At 33.9% G+C, this 21,197-nt stretch overlaps 1 protein-coding gene across 4 annotated transcripts in view; it reads right to left on the bottom strand.

Annotated features, from left to right (window-relative positions):
• Positions 1 to 15,034: 15,034 nt before the first annotated feature.
• Positions 15,035 to 21,197, bottom strand: part of usp34 (ubiquitin specific peptidase 34) — a 60,918-nt gene continuing 54,755 nt past the window's right edge. For all 4 annotated transcript variants that reach the window (XM_056371400.1, XM_056371401.1, XM_056371402.1 and 1 more), the window contains exons 73-78: positions 18,925 to 19,048; positions 18,627 to 18,706; positions 18,364 to 18,504; positions 17,678 to 17,818; positions 17,369 to 17,525; positions 15,035 to 16,594 (exon numbers count right to left, since the gene is read on the bottom strand). In XM_056371400.1, the coding sequence (XP_056227375.1) occupies positions 15,846 to 16,594; positions 17,369 to 17,525; positions 17,678 to 17,818; positions 18,364 to 18,504; positions 18,627 to 18,706; positions 18,925 to 19,048 (1,392 nt within the window). In that variant the 3' untranslated portion in view covers positions 15,035 to 15,845. The remainder of the gene's footprint in view (positions 16,595 to 17,368; positions 17,526 to 17,677; positions 17,819 to 18,363; positions 18,505 to 18,626; positions 18,707 to 18,924; positions 19,049 to 21,197) is intronic.

The raw sequence follows: 21,197 nt of genomic DNA, 5'->3' as shown, positions 1-21,197 counted from the left end.
AAAAACGTCATAGTATAGTAAGGCATAAAAAGTCAGAAAAAACGTCATAGTATAGTGAGGCATAAAAAGTCATAAAAACGTCATAGTATATTAAGGCATAAAAAGTCATAAAAACGTCAAAGTATATTAAGGCATAAAAAGTCATAAAATCGTCATAGTATAGTAAGGCATAAAAAGTCATAGTATAGTAAGGCATAAAAAGTCATAAAAACGTCATAGTATAGTAAGGCATAAAAAGTCATAGTATAGTAAGGCATAAAAAGTCATAAAAACGTCATAGTATAGTGAGGCATAAAAAGTCATAGTATAGTAAGGCATAAAAAGTCATAAAAACGTCATAAAAACGTGATAGTATAGTAAGGCATAAAAAGTCAAAGTATAGTAAGGCATAAAAAGTCATAGTATACTAAGGCATAAAAAGTCATAAAAACGTCATAGTATATTAAGGCATAAAAAGTCATAAAATCGTCATAGTATAGTAAGGCATAAAAAGTCATAGTATAGTAAGGCATAAAAAGTCATAAAAACGTCATAGTATAGTAAGGCATAAAATGTCAGAAAAAACGTCATAGTATAGTGAGGCATAAAAAGTCATAAAAACGTCATAAAAACGTAATAGTATAGTAAGGCATAAAAAGTCATAGTATAGTAAGGCATAAAAAGTCATAAAAACGTCATAAAAACGTGATAGTATAGTAAGGCATAAAAAGTCATAAAGACGTCATAGTATAGTGAGGCATAAAAAGTCATAAAAACGTCATAGTATAGTAAGGCATAAAAAGTCATAAAAACGTCATAGTGTAGTAAGGCATAAAAACGTCATAGTATATTAAGGCATAAAAAGTCATAGTATAGTAAGGCATAAAAAGTCATAGTATAGTAAGGCATAAAAACATCATAGTATAGTAAGGCATAAAAATGTCATAAAAACGTCATAGTATAGTAAGGTATAAAAAGTCATAGAATAGTAAGGCATAAAAAGTCATAGTATAGTAAGGCATAAAAAGTCATAAAAAAGTCATAGAATAGTAAATCATAAAAAGTCATAAAAACGTCATAGTATAGTAAGGCATAAAAACGTCATAGTATATTAAGGCATAAAAAGTCATAAAAAGTCTTAGTATAGTAAGGCATAAAAAGTCATAGTATAGTAAGGCATAAAAACATCATAGTATATTAAGGCATAAAAAGTCATAAAAAGTCATAGTATAGTAAGGCATAAAAAGTCATAGTATAGTAAGGCATAAAAACATCATAGTATAGTAAGGCATAAAAATGTCATAAAAACGTCATAGTATAGTAAGGTATAAAAAGTCATAGAATAGTAAGGCATAAAAAGTCATAGTATAGTAAGGCATAAAAAGTCATAAAAAGTCATAGAATAGTAAATCATAAAAAGTCATAAAAACGTCATAGTATAGTAAGGCATAAAAACGTCATAGTATATTAAGGCATAAAAAGTCATAAAAAGTCTTAGTATAGTAAGGCATAAAAAGTCATAGTATAGTAAGGCATAAAAACATCATAGTATATTAAGGCATAAAAAGTCATAAAAAGGCATAGTATAGTAAGGCATAAAAAGTCATAGTATAGTAAGGCATAAAAAGTCATAAAAACGTCATAGTATAGTGAGGCATAAAAAGTCATAAAAACGTCATAGTATAGTAAGGCATAAAAAGTCATAAAAACGTCATAGTATAGTAAGGCATAAAAAGTCATAAAAAAGTCATAGAATAGTAAATCATAAAAAGTCATAAAAACGTCATAGTATAGTAAGGCATAAAAACGTCATAGTATATTAAGGCATAAAAAGTCATAAAAAGTCTTAGTATAGTAAGGCATAAAAAGTCATAGTATAGTAAGGCATAAAAACATCATAGTATATTAAGGCATAAAAAGTCATAAAAAGTCATAGTATAGTAAGGCATAAAAAGTCATAGTATAGTAAGGCATAAAAACATCATAGTATAGTAAGGCATAAAAATGTCATAAAAACGTCATAGTATAGTAAGGTATAAAAAGTCATAGAATAGTAAGGCATAAAAGGTCATAGTATAGTAAGGCATAAAAAGTCATAAAAAGTCATAGAATAGTAAATCATAAAAAGTCATAAAAACGTCATAGTATAGTAAGGCATAAAAACGTCATAGTATAATAAGGCATAAAAAGTCATAAAAAAGTCTTAGTATAGTAAGGCATAAAAAGTCATAGTATAGTAAGGCATAAAAACATCATAGTATATTAAGGCATAAAAAGTCATAAAAAGTCATAGTATAGTAAGGCAAAAAAAGTCATAGTATAGTAAGGCATAAAAAGTCATAAAAACGTCATAGTATAGTGAGGCATAAAAAGTCATAAAAACGTCATAGTATAGTAAGGCATAAAAAGTCATAAAAACGTCATAGTATATTAAGGCATAAAAAGTCATAAAAACGTCATAGTATAGTAAGGCATAAAAAGTCATAGTATAATAAGGCATAAAAAGTCAGAAAAAACGTCATAGTATAGTGAGGCATAAAAAGTCATAGTATAGTAAGGCATAAAAAGTCATAGAATAGTAAGGCATAAAAACGTCATAAAAACGTCATAGTATAGTAAGGCATAAAAAGTCAAAGTATAGTAAGGCATAAAAAGTCATAAAAACGTCATAGTATAGTAAGGCATAAAAAGTCATAGTATACTAAGGCATAAAAAGTCATAAAAACGTCATAGTAATTTAAGGCATAAATAGTCATAAAATCGTCATAGTATAGTAAGGCATAAAAAGTCATAGTATAGTAAGGCATAAAAAGTCATAAAAACGTCATAGTATAGTGAGGCATAAAAAGTCATAAAAACGTCATAGTGTAGTAAGGCATAAAAAGTCATAAAAACGTCATAGTGTAGTAAGGCATAAAAACGTCATAATATATTAAGGCATAAAAAGTCATAAAAAGTCATAGTATAGTAAGGCATAAAAAGTCATAGTATAGTAAGGCATAAAAACATCATAGTATAGTAAGGCATAAAAATGTCATAAAAACGTCATAGTATAGTAAGGTATAAAAAGTCATAGAATAGTAAGGCATAAAAGGTCATAGTATAGTAAGGCATAAAAAGTCATAAAAAAGTCATAGAATAGTAAATCATAAAAAGTCATAAAAACGTCATAGTATAGTAAGGCATAAAAACGTCATAGTATATTAAGGCATAAAAAGTCATAAAAAGTCTTAGTATAGTAAGGCATAAAAAGTCATAGTATAGTAAGGCATAAAAACATCATAGTATATTAAGGCATAAAAAGTCATAAAAAGTCATAGTATAGTAAGGCATAAAAAGTCATAGTATAGTAAGGCATAAAAAGTCATAAAAACGTCATAAAAACGTGATAGTATAGTAAGGCATAAAAAGTCAAAGTATAGTAAGGCATAAAATGTCAGAAAAAACGTCATAGTATAGTGAGGCATAAAAAGTCATAGTATAGTAAGGCATAAAAACGTCATAAAAACGTGATAGTATAGTAAGGCATAAAAAGTCAAAGTATAGTAAGGCATAAAAAGTCATAAAAACGTCATAGTATAGTAAGGCATAAAAAGTCATAGTATACTAAGGCATAAAAAGTCATAAAAACGTCATAGTATATTAAGGCATTAAAAGTCATAAAATCGTCATAGTATAGTAAGGCATAAAAAGTCATAAAAACGTCATAGTATATTAAGGCATAAAAAGTCAGAAAAAACGTCATAGTATAGTAAGGCATAAAAAGTCATAGTATAGTAAGGCATAAAAAGTCAGAAAAAACGTCATAGTATAGTGAGGCATAAAAAGTCATAGTATAGTAAGGCATAAAAAGTCATAGTATAGTAAGGCATAAAAAGTCATAAAGACGTCATAGTATAGTGAGGCATAAAAAGTCATAAAAACGTCATAGTATAGTAAGGCATAAAAAGTCATAAAAACGTCATAGTATAGTAAGGCATAAAAACGTCATAGTATATTAAGGCATAAAAAGTCATAAAAAGTCATAGTATAGTAAGGCATAAAAAGTCATAGTATAGTAAGGCATAAAAACATCATAGTATAGTAAGGCATAAAAAGTCATAAAAAAGTCATAGTATAGTAAGGCATAAAAAGTCATAAAAACGTCATAGTATAGTAAGGCATAAAAAGTCATAGTATAGTAAGGCATAAAAAGTCATAAAAAAGTCATAGAATAGTAAATCATAAAAAGTCATAAAAACGTCATAGTATAGTAAGGAATAAAAACGTCATAGTATATTAAGGCATAAAAAGTCATAAAAAAGTCTTAGTATAGTAAGGCATAAAAAGTCATAGTATATAGTAAGGCATAAAAACATCATAGTATATTAAGGCATAAAAAGTCATAAAAAGTCATAGTATAGTAAGGCATAAAAAGTCATAGTATAGTAAGGCATAAAAAGTCATAAAAACGTCATAGTATAGTGAGGCATAAAAAGTCATAAAAACGTCATAGTATAGTAAGGCATAAAAAGTCATAAAAACGTCATAGTATATTAAGGCATAAAAAGTCATAAAAACGTCATAGTATAGTAAGGCATAAAAAGTCATAGTATAATAAGGCATAAAAAGTCAGAAAAAACGTCATAGTATAGTGAGGCATAAAAAGTCATAGTATAGTAAGGCATAAAAAGTCATAGAATAGTAAGGCATAAAAACGTCATAAAAACGTCACAGTATAGTAAGGCATAAAAAGTCAAAGTATAGTAAGGCATAAAAAGTCATAAAAACGTCATAGTGTAGTAAGGCATAAAAAGTCATAGTATACTAAGGCATAAAAAGTCATAAAAACGTCATAGTAATTTAAGGCATAAATAGTCATAAAATCGTCATAGTATAGTAAGGCATAAAAAGTCATAGTATAGTAAGGCATAAAAAGTCATAAAAACGTCATAGTATAGTGAGGCATAAAAAGTCATAAAAACGTCATAGTGTAGTAAGGCATAAAAAGTCATAAAAACGTCATAGTGTAGTAAGGCATAAAAACGTCATAGTATATTAAGGCATAAAAAGTCATAAAAAGTCATAGTATAGTAAGGCATAAAAAGTCATAGTATAGTAAGGCATAAAAACATCATAGTATACTAAGGCATAAAAAGTCATAAAAACGTCATAGTAATTTAAGGCATAAAAAGTCATAAAATCGTCATAGTATAGTAAGGCATAAAAAGTCATAGTATAGTAAGGCATAAAAAGTCATAAAAACGTCATAGTATAGTGAGGCATAAAAAGTCATAAAAACGTCATAGTGTAGTAAGGCATAAAAAGTCATAAAAACGTCATAGTGTAGTAAGGCATAAAAACGTCATAGTATATTAAGGCATAAAAAGTCATAAAAAGTCATAGTATAGTAAGGCATAAAAAGTCATAGTATAGTAAGGCATAAAAACATCATAGTATAGTAAGGCATAAAAATGTCATAAAAACGTCATAGTATAGTAAGGTGTAAAAAGTCATAGAATAGTAAGGCATAAAAAGTCATAGTATAGTAAGGCATAAAAAGTCATAAAAAAGTCATAGTATATTAAGGCATAAAAAGTCATAAAAACGTCATAGTATAGTAAGGCATAAAAAGTCATAGTATAATAAGGCATAAAAAGTCATAAAAACGTCATAGTATAGTGAGGCATAAAAAGTCATAGTATAGTAAGGCATAAAAAGTCATAGAATAGTAAGGCATAAAAACGTCATAAAAACGTCATAGTATAGTAAGGCATAAAAAGTCAAAGTATAGTAAGGCATAAAAAGTCATAAAAACGTCATAGTATAGTAAGGCATAAAAAGTCATAAAAACGTCATAGTATAGTAAGGCATAAAAAGTCATAGTATACTAAGGCATAAAAAGTCATAAAAACGTCATAGTAATTTAAGGCATAAATAGTCATAAAATCGTCATAGTATAGTAAGGCATAAAAAGTCATAGTATAGTAAGGCATAAAAAGTCATAAAAACGTCATAGTATAGTGAGGCATAAAAAGTCATAAAAACGTCATAGTGTAGTAAGGCATAAAAAGTCATAAAAACGTCATAGTGTAGTAAGGCATAAAAACGTCATAGTATATTAAGGCATAAAAAGTCATAAAAAGTCATAGTATAGTAAGGCATAAAAAGTCATAGTATAGTAAGGCATAAAAACATCATAGTATAGTAAGGCATAAAAAGTCATAAAAACGTCATAGTAATTTAAGGCATAAATAGTCATAAAATCGTCATAGTATAGTAAGGCATAAAAAGTCATAGTATAGTAAGGCATAAAAAGTCATAAAAACGTCATAGTATAGTGAGGCATAAAAAGTCATAAAAACGTCATAGTGTAGTAAGGCATAAAAAGTCATAAAAACGTCATAGTGTAGTAAGGCATAAAAACGTCATAGTATATTAAGGCATAAAAAGTCATAAAAAGTCATAGTATAGTAAGGCATAAAAAGTCATAGTATAGTAAGGCATAAAAACATCATAGTATAGTAAGGCATAAAAATGTCATAAAAACGTCATAGTATAGTAAGGTGTAAAAAGTCATAGAATAGTAAGGCATAAAAATTCATAGTATAGTAAGGCATAAAAAGTCATAAAAAGTCATAGAATAGTAAATCATAAAAAGTCATAAAAACGTCATAGTATAGTAAGGCATAAAAACGTCATAGTATATTAAGGCATAAAAAGTCATAAAAAGTCTTAGTATAGTAAGGCATAAAAAGTCATAGTATAGTAAGGCATAAAAACATCATAGTATATTAAGGCATAAAAAGTCATAAAAAGTCATAGTATAGTAAGGCATAAAAAGTCATAGTATAGTAAGGCATAAAAAGTCATAAAAACGTCATAGTATAGTGAGGCATAAAAAGTCATAAAAACGTCATAGTATAGTAAGGCATAAAAAGTCATAAAAAGTCATAGTATAGTAAGGCATAAAAAGTCATAGTATAGTAAGGCATAAAAAGTCATAAAAACGTCATAGTATAGTAAGGCATAAAAAGTCATAGTATAGTAAGGCATAAAAAGTCATAAAAACGTCATAGTATATTAAGGCATAAAAAGTCATAAAAACGTCATAGTATATTAAGGCATAAAAAGTCATAAAAACGTCATAGTATAGTAAGGCATAAAAAGTCATAGTATAGTAAGGCATAAAAAGTCATAAAAACGTCATAGTATAGTGAGGCATAAAAAGTCATAAAAACGTCATAGTATATTAAGGCATAAAAAGTCATAAAAACGTCATAGTATAGTAAGGCATAAAAAGTCATAGTATAGTAAGGCATAAAAAGTCATAAAAACGTCATAGTATATTAAGGCATAAAAAGTCATAAAAACGTCATAGTATAGTAAGGCATAAAAAGTCATAGTATAATAAGGCATAAAAAGTCAGAAAAAACGTCATAGTATAGTGAGGCATAAAAAGTCATAGTATAGTAAGGCATAAAAAGTCAAAGTATAGTAAGGCATAAAAAGTCATAAAAACGTCATAGTATAGTAAGGCATAAAAAGTCATAGTATACTAAGGCATAAAAAGTCATAAAAACGTCATAGTAATTTAAGACATAAATAGTCATAAAATCGTCATAGTATAGTAAGGCATAAAAAGTCATAGTATAGTAAGGCATAAAAAGTCATAAAAACGTCATAGTATAGTGAGGCATAAAAAGTCATAAAAACGTCATAGTGTAGTAAGGCATAAAAAGTCATAAAAACGTCATAGTGTAGTAAGGCATAAAAACGTCATAGTATAGTAAGGCATAAAAAGTCATAAAAAGTCATAGTATAGTAAGGCATAAAAAGTCATAGTATAGTAAGGCATAAAAACATCATAGTATAGTAAGGCATAAAAACGTCATAAAAACCTCATAGTATAGTAAGGCATATAAAAAGTCATAGAATAGTAAGGCATAAAAAGTCATAGTATAGTAAGGCATAAAAAGTCATAAAAAAGTCATAGAATAGTAAATCATAAAAAGTCATAAAAACGTCATAGTATAGTGAGGCATAAAAAGTCATAGTATAGAAAGGCATAAAAAGTCATAAAAAAGTCATAGTATAGTAAGGCATAAAAAGTCATAGTATAGTAAGGCATAAAAACATCATAGTATATTAAGGCATAAAAAGTCATAAAAAGTCATAGTATAGTAAGGCATAAAAAGTCATAGTATAGTAAGGCATAAAAAGTCATAAAAACGTCATAGTATAGTGAGGCATAAAAAGTCATAAAAACGTCATAGTATAGTAAGGCATAAAAAGTCATAAAAACGTCATAGTATATTAAGGCATAAAAAGTCATAAAAAGTCATAAAAAGTCATAGTATAGTAAGGCATAAAAAGTCATAAAAACGTCATAGTATAGTAAGGCATAAAAAGTCATAGTATAGTAAGGCATAAAAAGTCATAAAAACGTCATAGTATATTAAGGCATAAAAAGTCATAAAAACGTCATAGTATATTAAGGCATAAAAAGTCATAAAAACGTCATAGTATAGTAAGGCATAAAAAGTCATAGTATAGTAAGGCATAAAAAGTCATAAAAAAGTCATAGTATAGTAAGGCATAAAAAGTCATAAAAACGTCATAGTGTAGTAAGGCATAAAAACGTCATAGTATATTAAGGCATAAAAAGTCATAAAAAGTCATAGTATAGTAAGGCATAAAAACATCATAGTATAGTAAGGCATAAAAATGTCATAAAAACGTCATAGTATAGTAAGGTATAAAAAGTCATAAAAACGTCATAGTATAGTGAGGCATAAAAAGTCATAAAAACGTCATAGTATATTAAGGCATAAAAAGTCATAAAAACGTCATAGTATAGTAAGGCATAAAAAGTCATAGTATAGTAAGGCATAAAAAGTCATAAAAACGTCATAGTATATTAAGGCATAAAAAGTCATAAAAACGTCATAGTATAGTAAGGCATAAAAAGTCATAGTATAATAAGGCATAAAAAAGTCATAAAAACGTCATAGTATAGTGAGGCATAAAAAGTCATAGTATAGTAAGGCATAAAAAGTCATAGAATAGTAAGGCATAAAAACGTCATAAAAACGTCATAGTATAGTAAGGCATAAAAAGTCAAAGTATAGTAAGGCATAAAAAGTCATAAAAACGTCATAGTATAGTAAGGCATAAAAAGTCATAGTATACTAAGGCATAAAAAAGTCATAAAAACGTCATAGTAATTTAAGGCATAAATAGTCATAAAATCGTCATAGTATAGTAAGGCATAAAAAGTCATAGTATAGTAAGGCATAAAAAGTCATAAAAACGTCATAGTATAGTGAGGCATAAAAAGTCATAAAAACGTCATAGTGTAGTAAGGCATAAAAACGTCATAGTATATTAGGCATAAAAAAGTCATAAAAAGTCATAGTATAGTAAGGCATAAAAAGTCATAGTATAGTAAGGCATAAAAACATCATAGTATAGTAAGGCATAAAAATGTCATAAAAACGTCATAGTATAGTAAGGTATAAAAAGTCAGAATAGTAAGGCATAAAAAGTCATAGTATAGTAAGGCATAAAAAGTCATAAAAAAGTCATAGAATAGTAAATCATAAAAAGTCATAAAAACGTCATAGTATAGTAAGGCATAAAAACGTCATAGTATATTAAGGCATAAAAAGTCATAAAAAGTCTTAGTATAGTAAGGCATAAAAACGTCATAGTATATTAAGGCATAAAAAGTCATAAAAAGTCTTAGTATAGTAAGGCATAAAAAGTCATAGTATAGTAAGGCATAAAAAGTCATAGTATAGTAAGGCATAAAAAGTCATAGTATAGTAAGGCATAAAAACGTCATAAAAACGTCATAGTATAGTAAGGCATAAAAATGTCATAAAAACGTCATAGTATAGTAAGGCATAAAAAGTCATAAAAAGTCATAGTATAGTAAGGCATAAAAAGTCATAAAAAAGTCATAGAATAGTAAATCATAAAAAGTCATAAAAACGTCATAGTATAGTGAGGCATAAAAAGTCATAGAATAGTAAGGCATAAAAAGTCATAGAATAGTAAGGCATAAAAACGTCATAAAAACGTCATAGTATAGTAAGGCATAAAAAGTCAAAGTATAGTAAGGCATAAAAAGTCATAAAAACGTCATAGTATAGTAAGGCATAAAAAGTCATAGTATACTAAGGCATAAAAAGTCATAAAAACGTCATAGTAATTTAAGGCATAAATAGTCATAAAATCGTCATAGTATAGTAAGGCATAAAAAGTCATAGTATAGTAAGGCATAAAAAGTCATAAAAACGTCATAGTATAGTGAGGCATAAAAAGTCATAAAAACGTCATAGTGTAGTAAGGCATAAAAACGTCATAGTATATTAAGGCATAAAAAGTCATAAAAAGTCATAGTATAGTAAGGCATAAAAAGTCATAGTATAGTAAGGCATAAAAACATCATAGTATAGTAAGGCATAAAAATGTCATAAAAACGTCATAGTATAGTAAGGTATAAAAAGTCATAGAATAGTAAGGCATAAAAAGTCATAGTATAGTAAGGCATAAAAAGTCATAAAAAAGTCATAGAATAGTAAATCATAAAAAGTCATAAAAACGTCATAGTATAGTAAGGCATAAAAACGTCATAGTATATTAAGGCATAAAAAGTCATAAAAAGTCTTAGTATAGTAAGGCATAAAAACGTCATAGTATATTAAGGCATAAAAAGTCATAAAAAGTCTTAGTATAGTAAGGCATAAAAAGTCATAGTATAGTAAGGCATAAAAAGTCATAGTATAGTAAGGCATAAAAAGTCATAGTATAGTAAGGCATAAAAAGTCATAAAAACGTCATAGTATATTGAGGCATAAAAAGTCATAAAAACGTCATAGTATAGTAAGGCATAAAAAGTCATAAAAAGTCATAGTATAGTAAGGCATAAAAAGTCATAAAAACGTCATAGAATAGTAAATCATAAAAAGTCATAAAAAACGTCATAGTATAGTGAGGCATAAAAAGTCATAGAATAGTAAGGCATAAAAAGTCATAGAATAGTAAGGCATAAAAACGTCATAAAAACGTCATAGTATAGTAAGGCATAAAAAGTCATAGTATACTAAGGCATAAAAAGTCATAAAAACGTCATAGTAATTTAAGGCATAAAAAGTCATAAAATCGTCATAGTATAGTAAGGCATAAAAAGTCATAGTATAGAAAGGCATAAAAAGTCATAAAAACGTCATAGTATAGTGAGGCATAAAAAGTCATAAAAACGTCATAGTATAGTAAGGCATAAAAACGTCATAGTATATTAAGGCATAAAAAGTCATAAAAAGTCATAGTATAGTAAGGCATAAAAAGTCATAGTATAGTAAGGCATAAAAACGTCATAAAAACGTCATAGTATAGTAAGGCATAAAAATGTCATAAAAACGTCATAGTATAGTAAGGTATAAAAAGTCATAGAATAGTAAGGCATAAAAAGTCATAGTATAGTAAGGCATAAAAAGTCATAAAAAAGTCATAGAATAGTAAATCATAAAAAGTCATAAAAACGTCATAGTATAGTAAGGCATAAAAACGTCATAGTATATTAAGGCATAAAAAGTCATAAAAAGTCTTAGTATAGTAAGGCATAAAAACGTCATAGTATATTAAGGCATAAAAAGTCATAAAAAGTCTTAGTATAGTAAGGCATAAAAAGTCATAGTATAGTAAGGCATAAAAAGTCATAGTATAGTAAGGCATAAAAAGTCATAGTATAGTAAGGCATAAAAAGTCATAAAAACGTCATAGTATAGTAAGGCATAAAAAGTCATAAAAACGTCATAGAATAGTAAATCATAAAAAGTCATAAAAACGTCATAGTATAGTGAGGCATAAAAAGTCATAGAATAGTAAGGCATAAAAACGTCATAAAAACGTCATAGTATAGTAAGGCATAAAAAGTCATAGTATACTAAGGCATAAAAAGTCATAAAAACGTCATAGTAATTTAAGGCATAAAAAGTCATAAAATCGTCATAGTATAGTAAGGCATAAAAAGTCATAGTATAGAAAGGCATAAAAAGTCATAAAAACGTCATAGTAATTTAAGGCATAAAAAGTCATAAAATCGTCATAGTATAGTAAGGCATAAAAAGTCATAGTATAGAAAGGCATAAAAAGTCATAAAAACGTCATAGTATAGTAAGGCATAAAAAGTCATAGTATACTAAGGCATAAAAAGTCATAGTATACTAAGGCATAAAAAGTCATAAAAAAGTCAGAATAGTAAATCATAAAAAGTCATAAAAACGTCATAGTATAGTGAGGCATAAAAAGTCATAGTATAGAAAGGCATAAAAAGTCATAAAAACGTCATAGTATAGTAAGGCATAAAAAGTCATAAAAACGTCATAGTATAGTGAGGCATAAAAAGTCATAGTATAGAAAGGCATAAAAAGTCATAAAAACATCATAGTATAGTAAGGCATAAAAACGTCATGAAAACGTCATAGCATAGTAAGGCATAAAAAGTCATAGTATACTAAGGCATAAAAAGTCATAAAAACGTCATAGTAATTTAAGGCATAAAAAGTCATAAAATCGTCATAGTATAGTAAGGCATAAAAAGTCATAGTATAGTAAGGCATAAAAAGTCATAGAATAGTAAGGCATGAAAAGTCATAAAAACGTCATAGTATAGTAAGGCATAAAAAGTCATAGTATACTAAGGCATAAAAAGTCATAAAAACGTCATAGTAATTTAAGGCATAAAAAGTCATAAAAACGTCATAGTATAGTAAGGCATAAAAAGTCATAGTATAGTAAGGCATAAAAAGTCATAAAAACGTTATAGTATAGTGAGGCATAAAAAGTCATAAAAACGTCATAGTATAGTAAGGCATAAAAACGTCATAGTATATTAAGGCATAAAAAGTCATAAAAAGTCATAGTATAGTAAGGCATAAAAAGTCATAAAAAAGTCATAGAATAGTGAGGCATAAAAAGTCATAGTATAGAAAGGCATAAAAAGTCATAAAAAAGTCATAGTATAGGAAGGCATAAAAAGTCATAAAAACGTCATAGTACAGTAAGGCATAAAAAGTCATAAAAACGTCATAGTATATTAAGGCATAAAAAGTCATAGTATAGAAAGGCATAAAAAGTCATAAAAAAGTCATAGTATAGGAAGGCATAAAAAGTCATAAAAACGTCATAGTACAGTAAGGCATAAAAAGTCATAAAAACGTCATAGTATATTAAGGCATAAAAAGTCATAGTATAGTAAGGCATAAAAAGTCATAAAAACGTCATAGTATAGTAAGGCATAAAAAGTCATAAAAACGTCATAGTATAGTAAGGCATAAAAAGTCATAGAATAGTAAGGCATAAAAAGTCATAAAAACGTCATAGTATAGTAAGGCATAAAAAGTCATAGTATAGGAAGGCATAAAAAGTCATAGTATAGAAAGGCATAAAAAGTCATAAAAACGTCATAGTATACTAAGGCATAAAAAGTCATAAAAAGTCATAGTATAGTAAGGCATAAAAAGTCATAAAAAAGTCATAGTATAGTAAGGCATAAAAACGTCATAAAAACGTCATAGTATAGTAAGGCATAAAAAGTCATAAAAAGTCATAGTATAGTAAGGCATAAAAACGTCATAAAAATGTCATAGAATAGTAAGGCATAAAAAGTCATAGTATATTAAGGCATAAAAAGTCATAAAAACGTCATAGTATAGTGAGGCATAAAAAGTCATAGTATAAAAAGGCATAAAAAGTCATAAAAACGTCATAGTATACTAAGGCATAAAAAGTCATAAAAACGTCATAGTATAGTAAGATATAAAACGTCATAGTATAACAAGGCATAAAATTTAAAAAAATGTCCTAGTATAGAAAGCCATAAAACGTCATAGTATAATAAGGTTTAAAATGTCAAAAGACTTAAAGAAAAGTCATAGTATTGCAAGGCATAAAATAAAATAAAAGTCAGTTAAATACGGCATTAAAAGGTCGAAGAACGCCCTAGAACAGTATGTCATAAAGAAGACTAGGTCTAACTCTAGTCTATGTCTGAATCTCCTCTCATCAAATCCTGATTATATAAGTGTGACGTCGTCTGACACAATCACCAACACATAAACGAAAGACAAAGACTGAGCTGTGATTTCAGCCGGATTTACTCATGAACAGTTAGAGAAAGTTAGGAGAGACACTTTTTTTTTTTTCAGGCTTTTGCCTTTATTACAGTCATAGTGAGAGAGAGACAGGAAGATTGGAGAGAATGAGAGAAAGAGGATGACATGCAGGAAAGGGCTGCAGGCCGGACTCGAACATGTGCTGCCAGGACAAAAACTAAGCCCGAAGCACTCATTCACACAGGTGACCAACCTAGGCACACACTTTAACACGCGTCATCTCTTTATTAGTCTGTCACACAGCTCACAGCCTCTGTCTGGATCCACAATAGTGTAGTCTTTATTTACTTCACCTCCAGAACATAAGAGACTTTTATTAGAAGCAGGTCTTCTTGTCTAACTCCCTCTGTTTGATATGTAGAGTTGGTCACAGTCGTTAGCTCGAAGCCTCGTTACCGATGACTTCTCTCTCTCCCTCCCTCTCTCCTGCTCTGTGTGTCTTATGTTTTATTCCTCTGCTGCCTTTAGTAATAATGATACATGTAATTGAAGTAGTTTATTTGTTGTAATGGAGGCGAAGCTCAGTGTACTGGAAGTGCTCCTCTTCTTCCCTGCAGTTCCCGAGCAGCCAGTAAACCAGAGCGGCTCGACTCTCCGCTGAGCAGTGGTGGAAATAGGATCAGTCAGTCAGTCAGTAAGTCTGTAACTGCAAATGTCCCTGACTGACTGTCAGTCAGGGACATTTGCAGTTACAGAGCTGTCTCCGCTGTTACGGTCCAGTCAAAAAAACCTCACAGCTGCACATGGGTTTCAGTTCATAATTCTTCATATTAAAACTGTTTTTATTAATTTATTCTCTATTAAAATAAAATCATAAGAGAATCAGAACACAGCAGAAGAAGCGAAAATAAACAATAGATTATGGAATGTACTTCAGTAAAGAAAATAAAAGCTCCAGCTGGTCCAACATGGGGGCTTTATTTCAACCACAGTCAAATAAAGCACCGCTTTTATATATTCATATATATATAAAGGTATTTATATATATATTTATATAGTTTTCATATACACCTTCAGGCAATGACTAGAGAGGATTCTTTACAGAATCAAGTTTCTTGTGGTTCTCTTAATTTACAGGTAAACTTCGTTTCTGGATAATTAAACCACAGAAAAGTCAAGGCAACTTTCTTTTGCCTCGTTCATAAAGTACAAAACTGGCACAGAGACGACCATTTTCATACACAGTAAAAATGCAATAAAATTAAATTACATACAGAGGAGACAAAAGTTCTGTAAACCTTTCCCCGTTACAGCAAACCTCAAATAAAATCACTTTCCAAAACAAATTCAAATCAGTATAAAACACACACACACACACAAAAAAAGAACATAACAAAAACTTTCTTTTTTTTTTTTTTGCCCTTTGAAAAAAATGTGCTATAGCTTGTACGACTTTTTCTGTTTTTTCTTCTTTATTGTCAAACAGGGGGGGGGGGGGGGGGGGGGGTCAGCTGTGCGTGGAGTCAGAGTTTAATAGAGCGAAACGACACGGCGAGCGCCACTGAGGCCGGAGAGACCGACCGACTGAACATCAGCAGAAGGCAACGAACAGCAGCACAAACAGCAGAAGAAGAAGAAACTGAAAAACAGGAAAACGTTTTTTCCTCTGAGCAGAATTCAGATTTTCAAAAAGAAAAAAAAATTTTTTAAAAAAAAGGAAAAAGTTTTTGTTAAAGATCTCATGGCGGCTGTGAGTTGATGATGTCATGACGAGGGTGGGCCTTTAACGGACAGTTTGGTAACTATGGCGATGGTGGCTTCCACCGTCCTGTACAGCGTGTCCAGCATGTCAGGTGGGGGGCCGGTGCTTGGGAACACCTGGGGGGATTGGGCGTGGCCACTGCAGCCCTCTGGCCCCTCCCCCACTAGCCCGAGGCCTGATGGGAAGGCAGCGTCCTCTGAAAGGGGTGGGGCCGAGCTGCTGCTGGTCTTAGAGCCCGTCTCCTTCACCTCCTCTGAGGAGCAAGACATCGCCTCACCCCTCCTCCCCTCCCGCTGCTCCGCATCCTCCTCCTCACCTGTCGCCACATGTCGTGGTGGCTCAGGCTCCTCCCCCTGAACAAAACCCTCCCCTGCTTCCTGCAGCAGGGAGGAGGAAGAGGAGAACGAGGAGGAGGACGAAGAAGAAGCCTCCATCTTCTCCTCCTTCGGGGAGGAGTCCAGGTTTCCAGAGGAGGTGGGGGCGGGGTCAGGAGAGGGCGGGTCCTGCTCGGTGCCCGGGTCGATCAGTGAGGAGGAGTCTCGAGTCTCTGTGTCCGACGTGCTGGTGGGCGTCAGCGCCTCCTGGTGGTCGGGCTTCGGCTCGCTGCAGGGCGGGAGAGCGGAGGAGGAGGATGACGAGGAGGAAGAAGAGGAGGTGGAGGCCACGCAGAGCGGCGCCGCCGTGTCACCAGCTCTGTCGTCATCACTGCTCACCCGCCGCCGCTTCACCGGGGTCGCTCCTTCATCCTCAGCTGACACACACACACAAACAAATGAGTCATGAAGCTACAGATCATAACTTTACCTGTTTGTTTGTTGCCACGATCACACAAAACTACTGAACTGATTTGCACTAAACTTGGTGGTGGTGGTGGGGGGGTGTCCAGGTAAGAATTCATTACATTTTGGTGCTAATCTGGTTACAGCAGCAGATCCTGGAAGTTTTTTTCTCATCACTTTCCTCCACATTGTGAAAAAAGGCCTATGTCAACAAACATGGCCGCCTGAAGTCACTAATGCTTCAGAGTAACTTCTCCGTCTACCTGAACTCAAACATTCAGCCTGATGCTCCTCCTCAGCCACTGAGCTCTTCCAAGTGTTTAGGAATATTTACATCAGCATTTCATTTCATTCAATATTCAACCAGTAAAATACACTGAACGACACAGCGGTGAGGCGGCTCATACAGCTGTGGAGCTGCTGACGTCATCATGTCACACCGCAGGTGAGGAAACCACACAGCTGTGAATAATAAATAAATAAAGCTTCTACGAATAAAACAGGAACAGGAAGTGTTTTACATTGTCGTCCAATCTGCTCCTTAAAGTGTCGTTATGGATTAATTAGTGAAGCGATGAGGAAGATAAGTAAAGATGCTGGGTGTAAAATTTTCCCACAATGCATTAGATGAAGGATGAAAGTAATTAAGAGCCTCCTGAATGTTTTTGAGCTGAGGCCTCGTTACCATCTAGTGTGTGTGTGTGTGTGTGTGTGTGTGTGTGTGTGTGTGTTTGTGTGTGTTGTACCTTTGGCCTTGTGGTCCTTGGCCTCCAGCTCCAGAGCGCTGCGCTGCTGGACACAAACACGACAGCGGCCAAGCAGCTCCTGCAGGGCGGGGCAGAGGGCGGGGTCAACGGCCTGAGGCGGCTGGACGGACAGCAGCAACACCAGCGCCCTCAGGTCCTGAAGGGGAGAGAGACACGGAGACGAGACAGGAGTGAGGACAACTGGAGAAGACGAGACTGTGTGTGTGTGTGTGTGTGTGTGTGTGTGTGTGTGTGTGTGTGTGTGTGTGTGTGTGTGTGTGTGTGTGTGCGTGTGTGTGCGTCTCGTACGGCGTTGAGCAGCCCGCTGGTCTTGCTGAGCTCCAGGCGGTGAGCTGCCAGTTCAGGCTGCAGGCTGCTCTGTTCACTCAGCAGGTTCGTCACCAACACACCGATCAGGTTGGAGCAGCTGGGCCCGGACAGAACCTGCACCTGCACGACATCAAATCAAATCTGGATTTTAATTCACATTCATTTTATGGCAATTTAAAGACGCTAAAGTCTTAAAAATCTATAAATATATATAATTTAAATGACTTTAAAAAACAATTCTGCAACGATCCGGCCTGTTTCGATTTATGGAAACAGGATTTTCAACAGAATAAATGATGAAAGATGAAAACTGAGGAAAATCTAAATCAAAAATATGGATAAATATAAAATATAAACTGTGAAAATCATGTTTTGTTTTTGTTTTTTTTTTAATTGGTGAAAAAACACGAAGAGTCAAACAGAAAGTGACACAGAAGACAAAGAGTATATGAGATGTGTGTGTATGTGTCTGTGCTCATGATCTAATAAAAGTTGATTGTATACAATAATAATAGATAGTCATGATATTGATAATTATAATAACAATGTAATAACAGTAAAAATGTGGTATTAGCAGCGGTGTTCATGTATTTCTACAGACGGCGTAATAATAGTAATAATAGTAATAATAATAATAATAATAATAATAATAATGTGACATGTACCTTGTGCAGGAAGCAGGTGAGGAAGGAGTACGCCACGTTGTTGTTGAGGAACATGCGCTCGTCCATCAGGATGCACTTGATGTACTCGCTGAACGCCGGATCCTCGCACAGCAGCTTCACGCACGTCTTCGCCAGAACAGACTGAAAGAGCAGCGACAGCGGCGAGTCAGTTCCTGCCGAGTCCGGCTACGACACAACATCAGTCTCCCTCCACCGGGGAGGTTAAACTGGGAAACCAGTCAAACCAGAATAAAGTGACTGACCTGTGACTGACAGAGCTCCGTCCACAGTTTGGGGAAGAGAGCGAGGTGAAGAGGAAGTCCCTCATACGCGATCAACACACCTGACGGAGAGGAGGAAGTTCATATGTGTGATATCATGTACACAGATATATACATGATAAATATCTTCTACAGAGTTTATTTATCACCTGATTTATTTCTCTTATTGATCATGTTCCTATACATCTCCTTTTCTACAGTTGCTAAAACCAACTGCTGATGCTAATTTAAATTGTCACACACGCACGCACGCACACACACACACACACACGGTTCATACTTAGTTTGACGAGTGTGTCTGTGAACTTTTCACAGTTGATGGCGACGCGACACAGCAGGTGGATGAACTGGTGATAGGACAAGAAGTAATCCAGCAGCATCCGGTCGTACACCTCATCTTTACCCTGGGGGGGGGAACAACAAATTTGTTTAATGATAAATTAGAGGAAAATCAAGGAAGAGCTGGAGCAACAAACAAACATCTGTTTTCATTATCGATTAATCGTTTTATTTACAAAATGTCAGAAAACGTGAGAAATGTTTCTCCCAGTTTCCACGGCGACGTCTTCAGATTTATTGTTTTGTCCGACCACCAGTCGAAGTCCAAAGATTCAGTTTATAATTAAACAGAGAAAACATTAGAGACTCCTTTTTTTCTTTGAAAATTAATCGGCAACTATTTTGATAATCGATTCGTTATTGGAGACATTTTTCAGTCAGTCAATTAATCAATTACCAAACCGATCAGTTCAAGTTTAACTCTGCCCCTGGATTTATATTCATGAGTGGATGAGACCTGTGAAAGCACTGAAATGTAAGACTTGTTTCAACAGGTGAGGTGACAGATGATTTGTGACAGAGGTGCGACAGAGGTGCGACAGATCTGTGACAGATCTGTGACAGATGTGTGACAGATGTGTGACAGATGTGCGACAGATGTGTGACAGAGGTGCGACAGATGTGTGACAGAGGTGCGACAGATGTGTGACAGGTGTAACATGTGCGACAGATGTGTGACAGAGGTGCGACAGAGGTGCGACAGAGGTGACAGAGGTGTAACATGTGCGACAGATGTGTGACAGAGGTGTGACAGAGGTGTGACAGAGGTGTAACAGATGTGCGACAGACGCGTGTCAGATGTGCGACAGAGGTGCGACAGATGTGTGACAGAGGTGCGACAGAGGTGTGACAGATGTGTGACAGGTGCGACAGATGTGTGACAGAGGTGTGACAGATGTGTGACAGGTGCGACAGATGTGTGACAGAGGTGCGACAGATGTGTGACAGGTGTAACATGTGCGACAGATGTGTGACAGAGGTGCGACAGAGGTGTGACAGATCTGTGACAGATGTGTGACAGAGGTGCGACAGATGTGTGACAGGTGTAACATGTGCGACAGATGTGTGACAGAGGTGCGACAGAGGTGCGACAGATGTGACAGAGGTGTAACATGTGTGACAGAGGTGTGACAGAGGTGTAACAGATGTGCGACAGACGCGTGTCAGATGTGCGACAGAGGTGCGACAGATGTGTGACAGAGGTGCGACAGAGGTGTGACAGATGTGTGACAGGTGCGACAGATGTGTGACAGAGGTGCGACAGATGTGTGACAGAGGTGCGACAGATGTGTGACAGGTGTAACATGTGCGACAGATGTGTGACAGAGGTGCGACAGAGGTGTAACATGTGCGACAGATGTGTGACAGAGGTGCGACAGAGGTGTAACATGTGCGACAGATGTGTGACAGAGGTGTAACAGATGTGCGACAGACGCGTGTCAGATGTGCGACAGAGGTGCGACAGATGTGTGACAGAGGTGCGACAGAGGTGCGACAGAGGTGCGACAGAGGTGTGACATATGTGTGACAGGTGCGACAGATGTGTGACGGAGGTGTGACAGATGTGTGACAGGTGCGACAGATGTGTGACAGAGGTGCGACAGATGTGTGACAGGTGTAACATGTGCGACAGATGTGTGACAGAGGTGCGACAGAGGTGTGACAGATCTGTGACAGATGTGTGACAGAGGTGCGACAGATGTGTGACAGGTGTAACATGTGCGACAGATGTGTGACAGAGGTGCGACAGAGGTGCGACAGAGGTGCGACAGATGTGACAGAGGTGTAACATGTGCGACAGATGTGTGACAGGTGTGACAGAGGTGTAACAGATGTGCGACAGACGCGTGTCAGATGTGCGACAGAGGTGCGACAGATGTGTGACAGAGGTTCGACAGAGGTGTGACAGATGTGTGACAGGTGCGACAGATGTGTGACAGAGGTGTGACAGATGTGTGACAGGTGTAACATGTGCGACAGATGTGTGACAGAGGTGCGACAGATGTGTGACAGAGGTGTAACATGTGCGACAGATGTGCGACAGAGGTGCGACAGATGTGACAGATGTGTGACAGAGGTGTAACAGATGTGTGACAGATGTGCGACAGATGTGCGACAGAGGTGCGACAGAGGTGCGACAGAGGTGCGACAGAGGTGCGACAGAGGTGCGACAGAGGTGTGACAGATGTGCGACAGAGGTGTGACAGAGGTGCG

The sequence above is a fragment of the Seriola aureovittata genome, chromosome 3 (genome assembly GCF_021018895.1).
Source record: "Seriola aureovittata isolate HTS-2021-v1 ecotype China chromosome 3, ASM2101889v1, whole genome shotgun sequence".
Classification (NCBI taxonomy): Eukaryota; Metazoa; Chordata; class Actinopteri; order Carangiformes; family Carangidae; genus Seriola; species Seriola aureovittata.
This window is presented reverse-complemented; position numbering and strand designations above follow the sequence as displayed.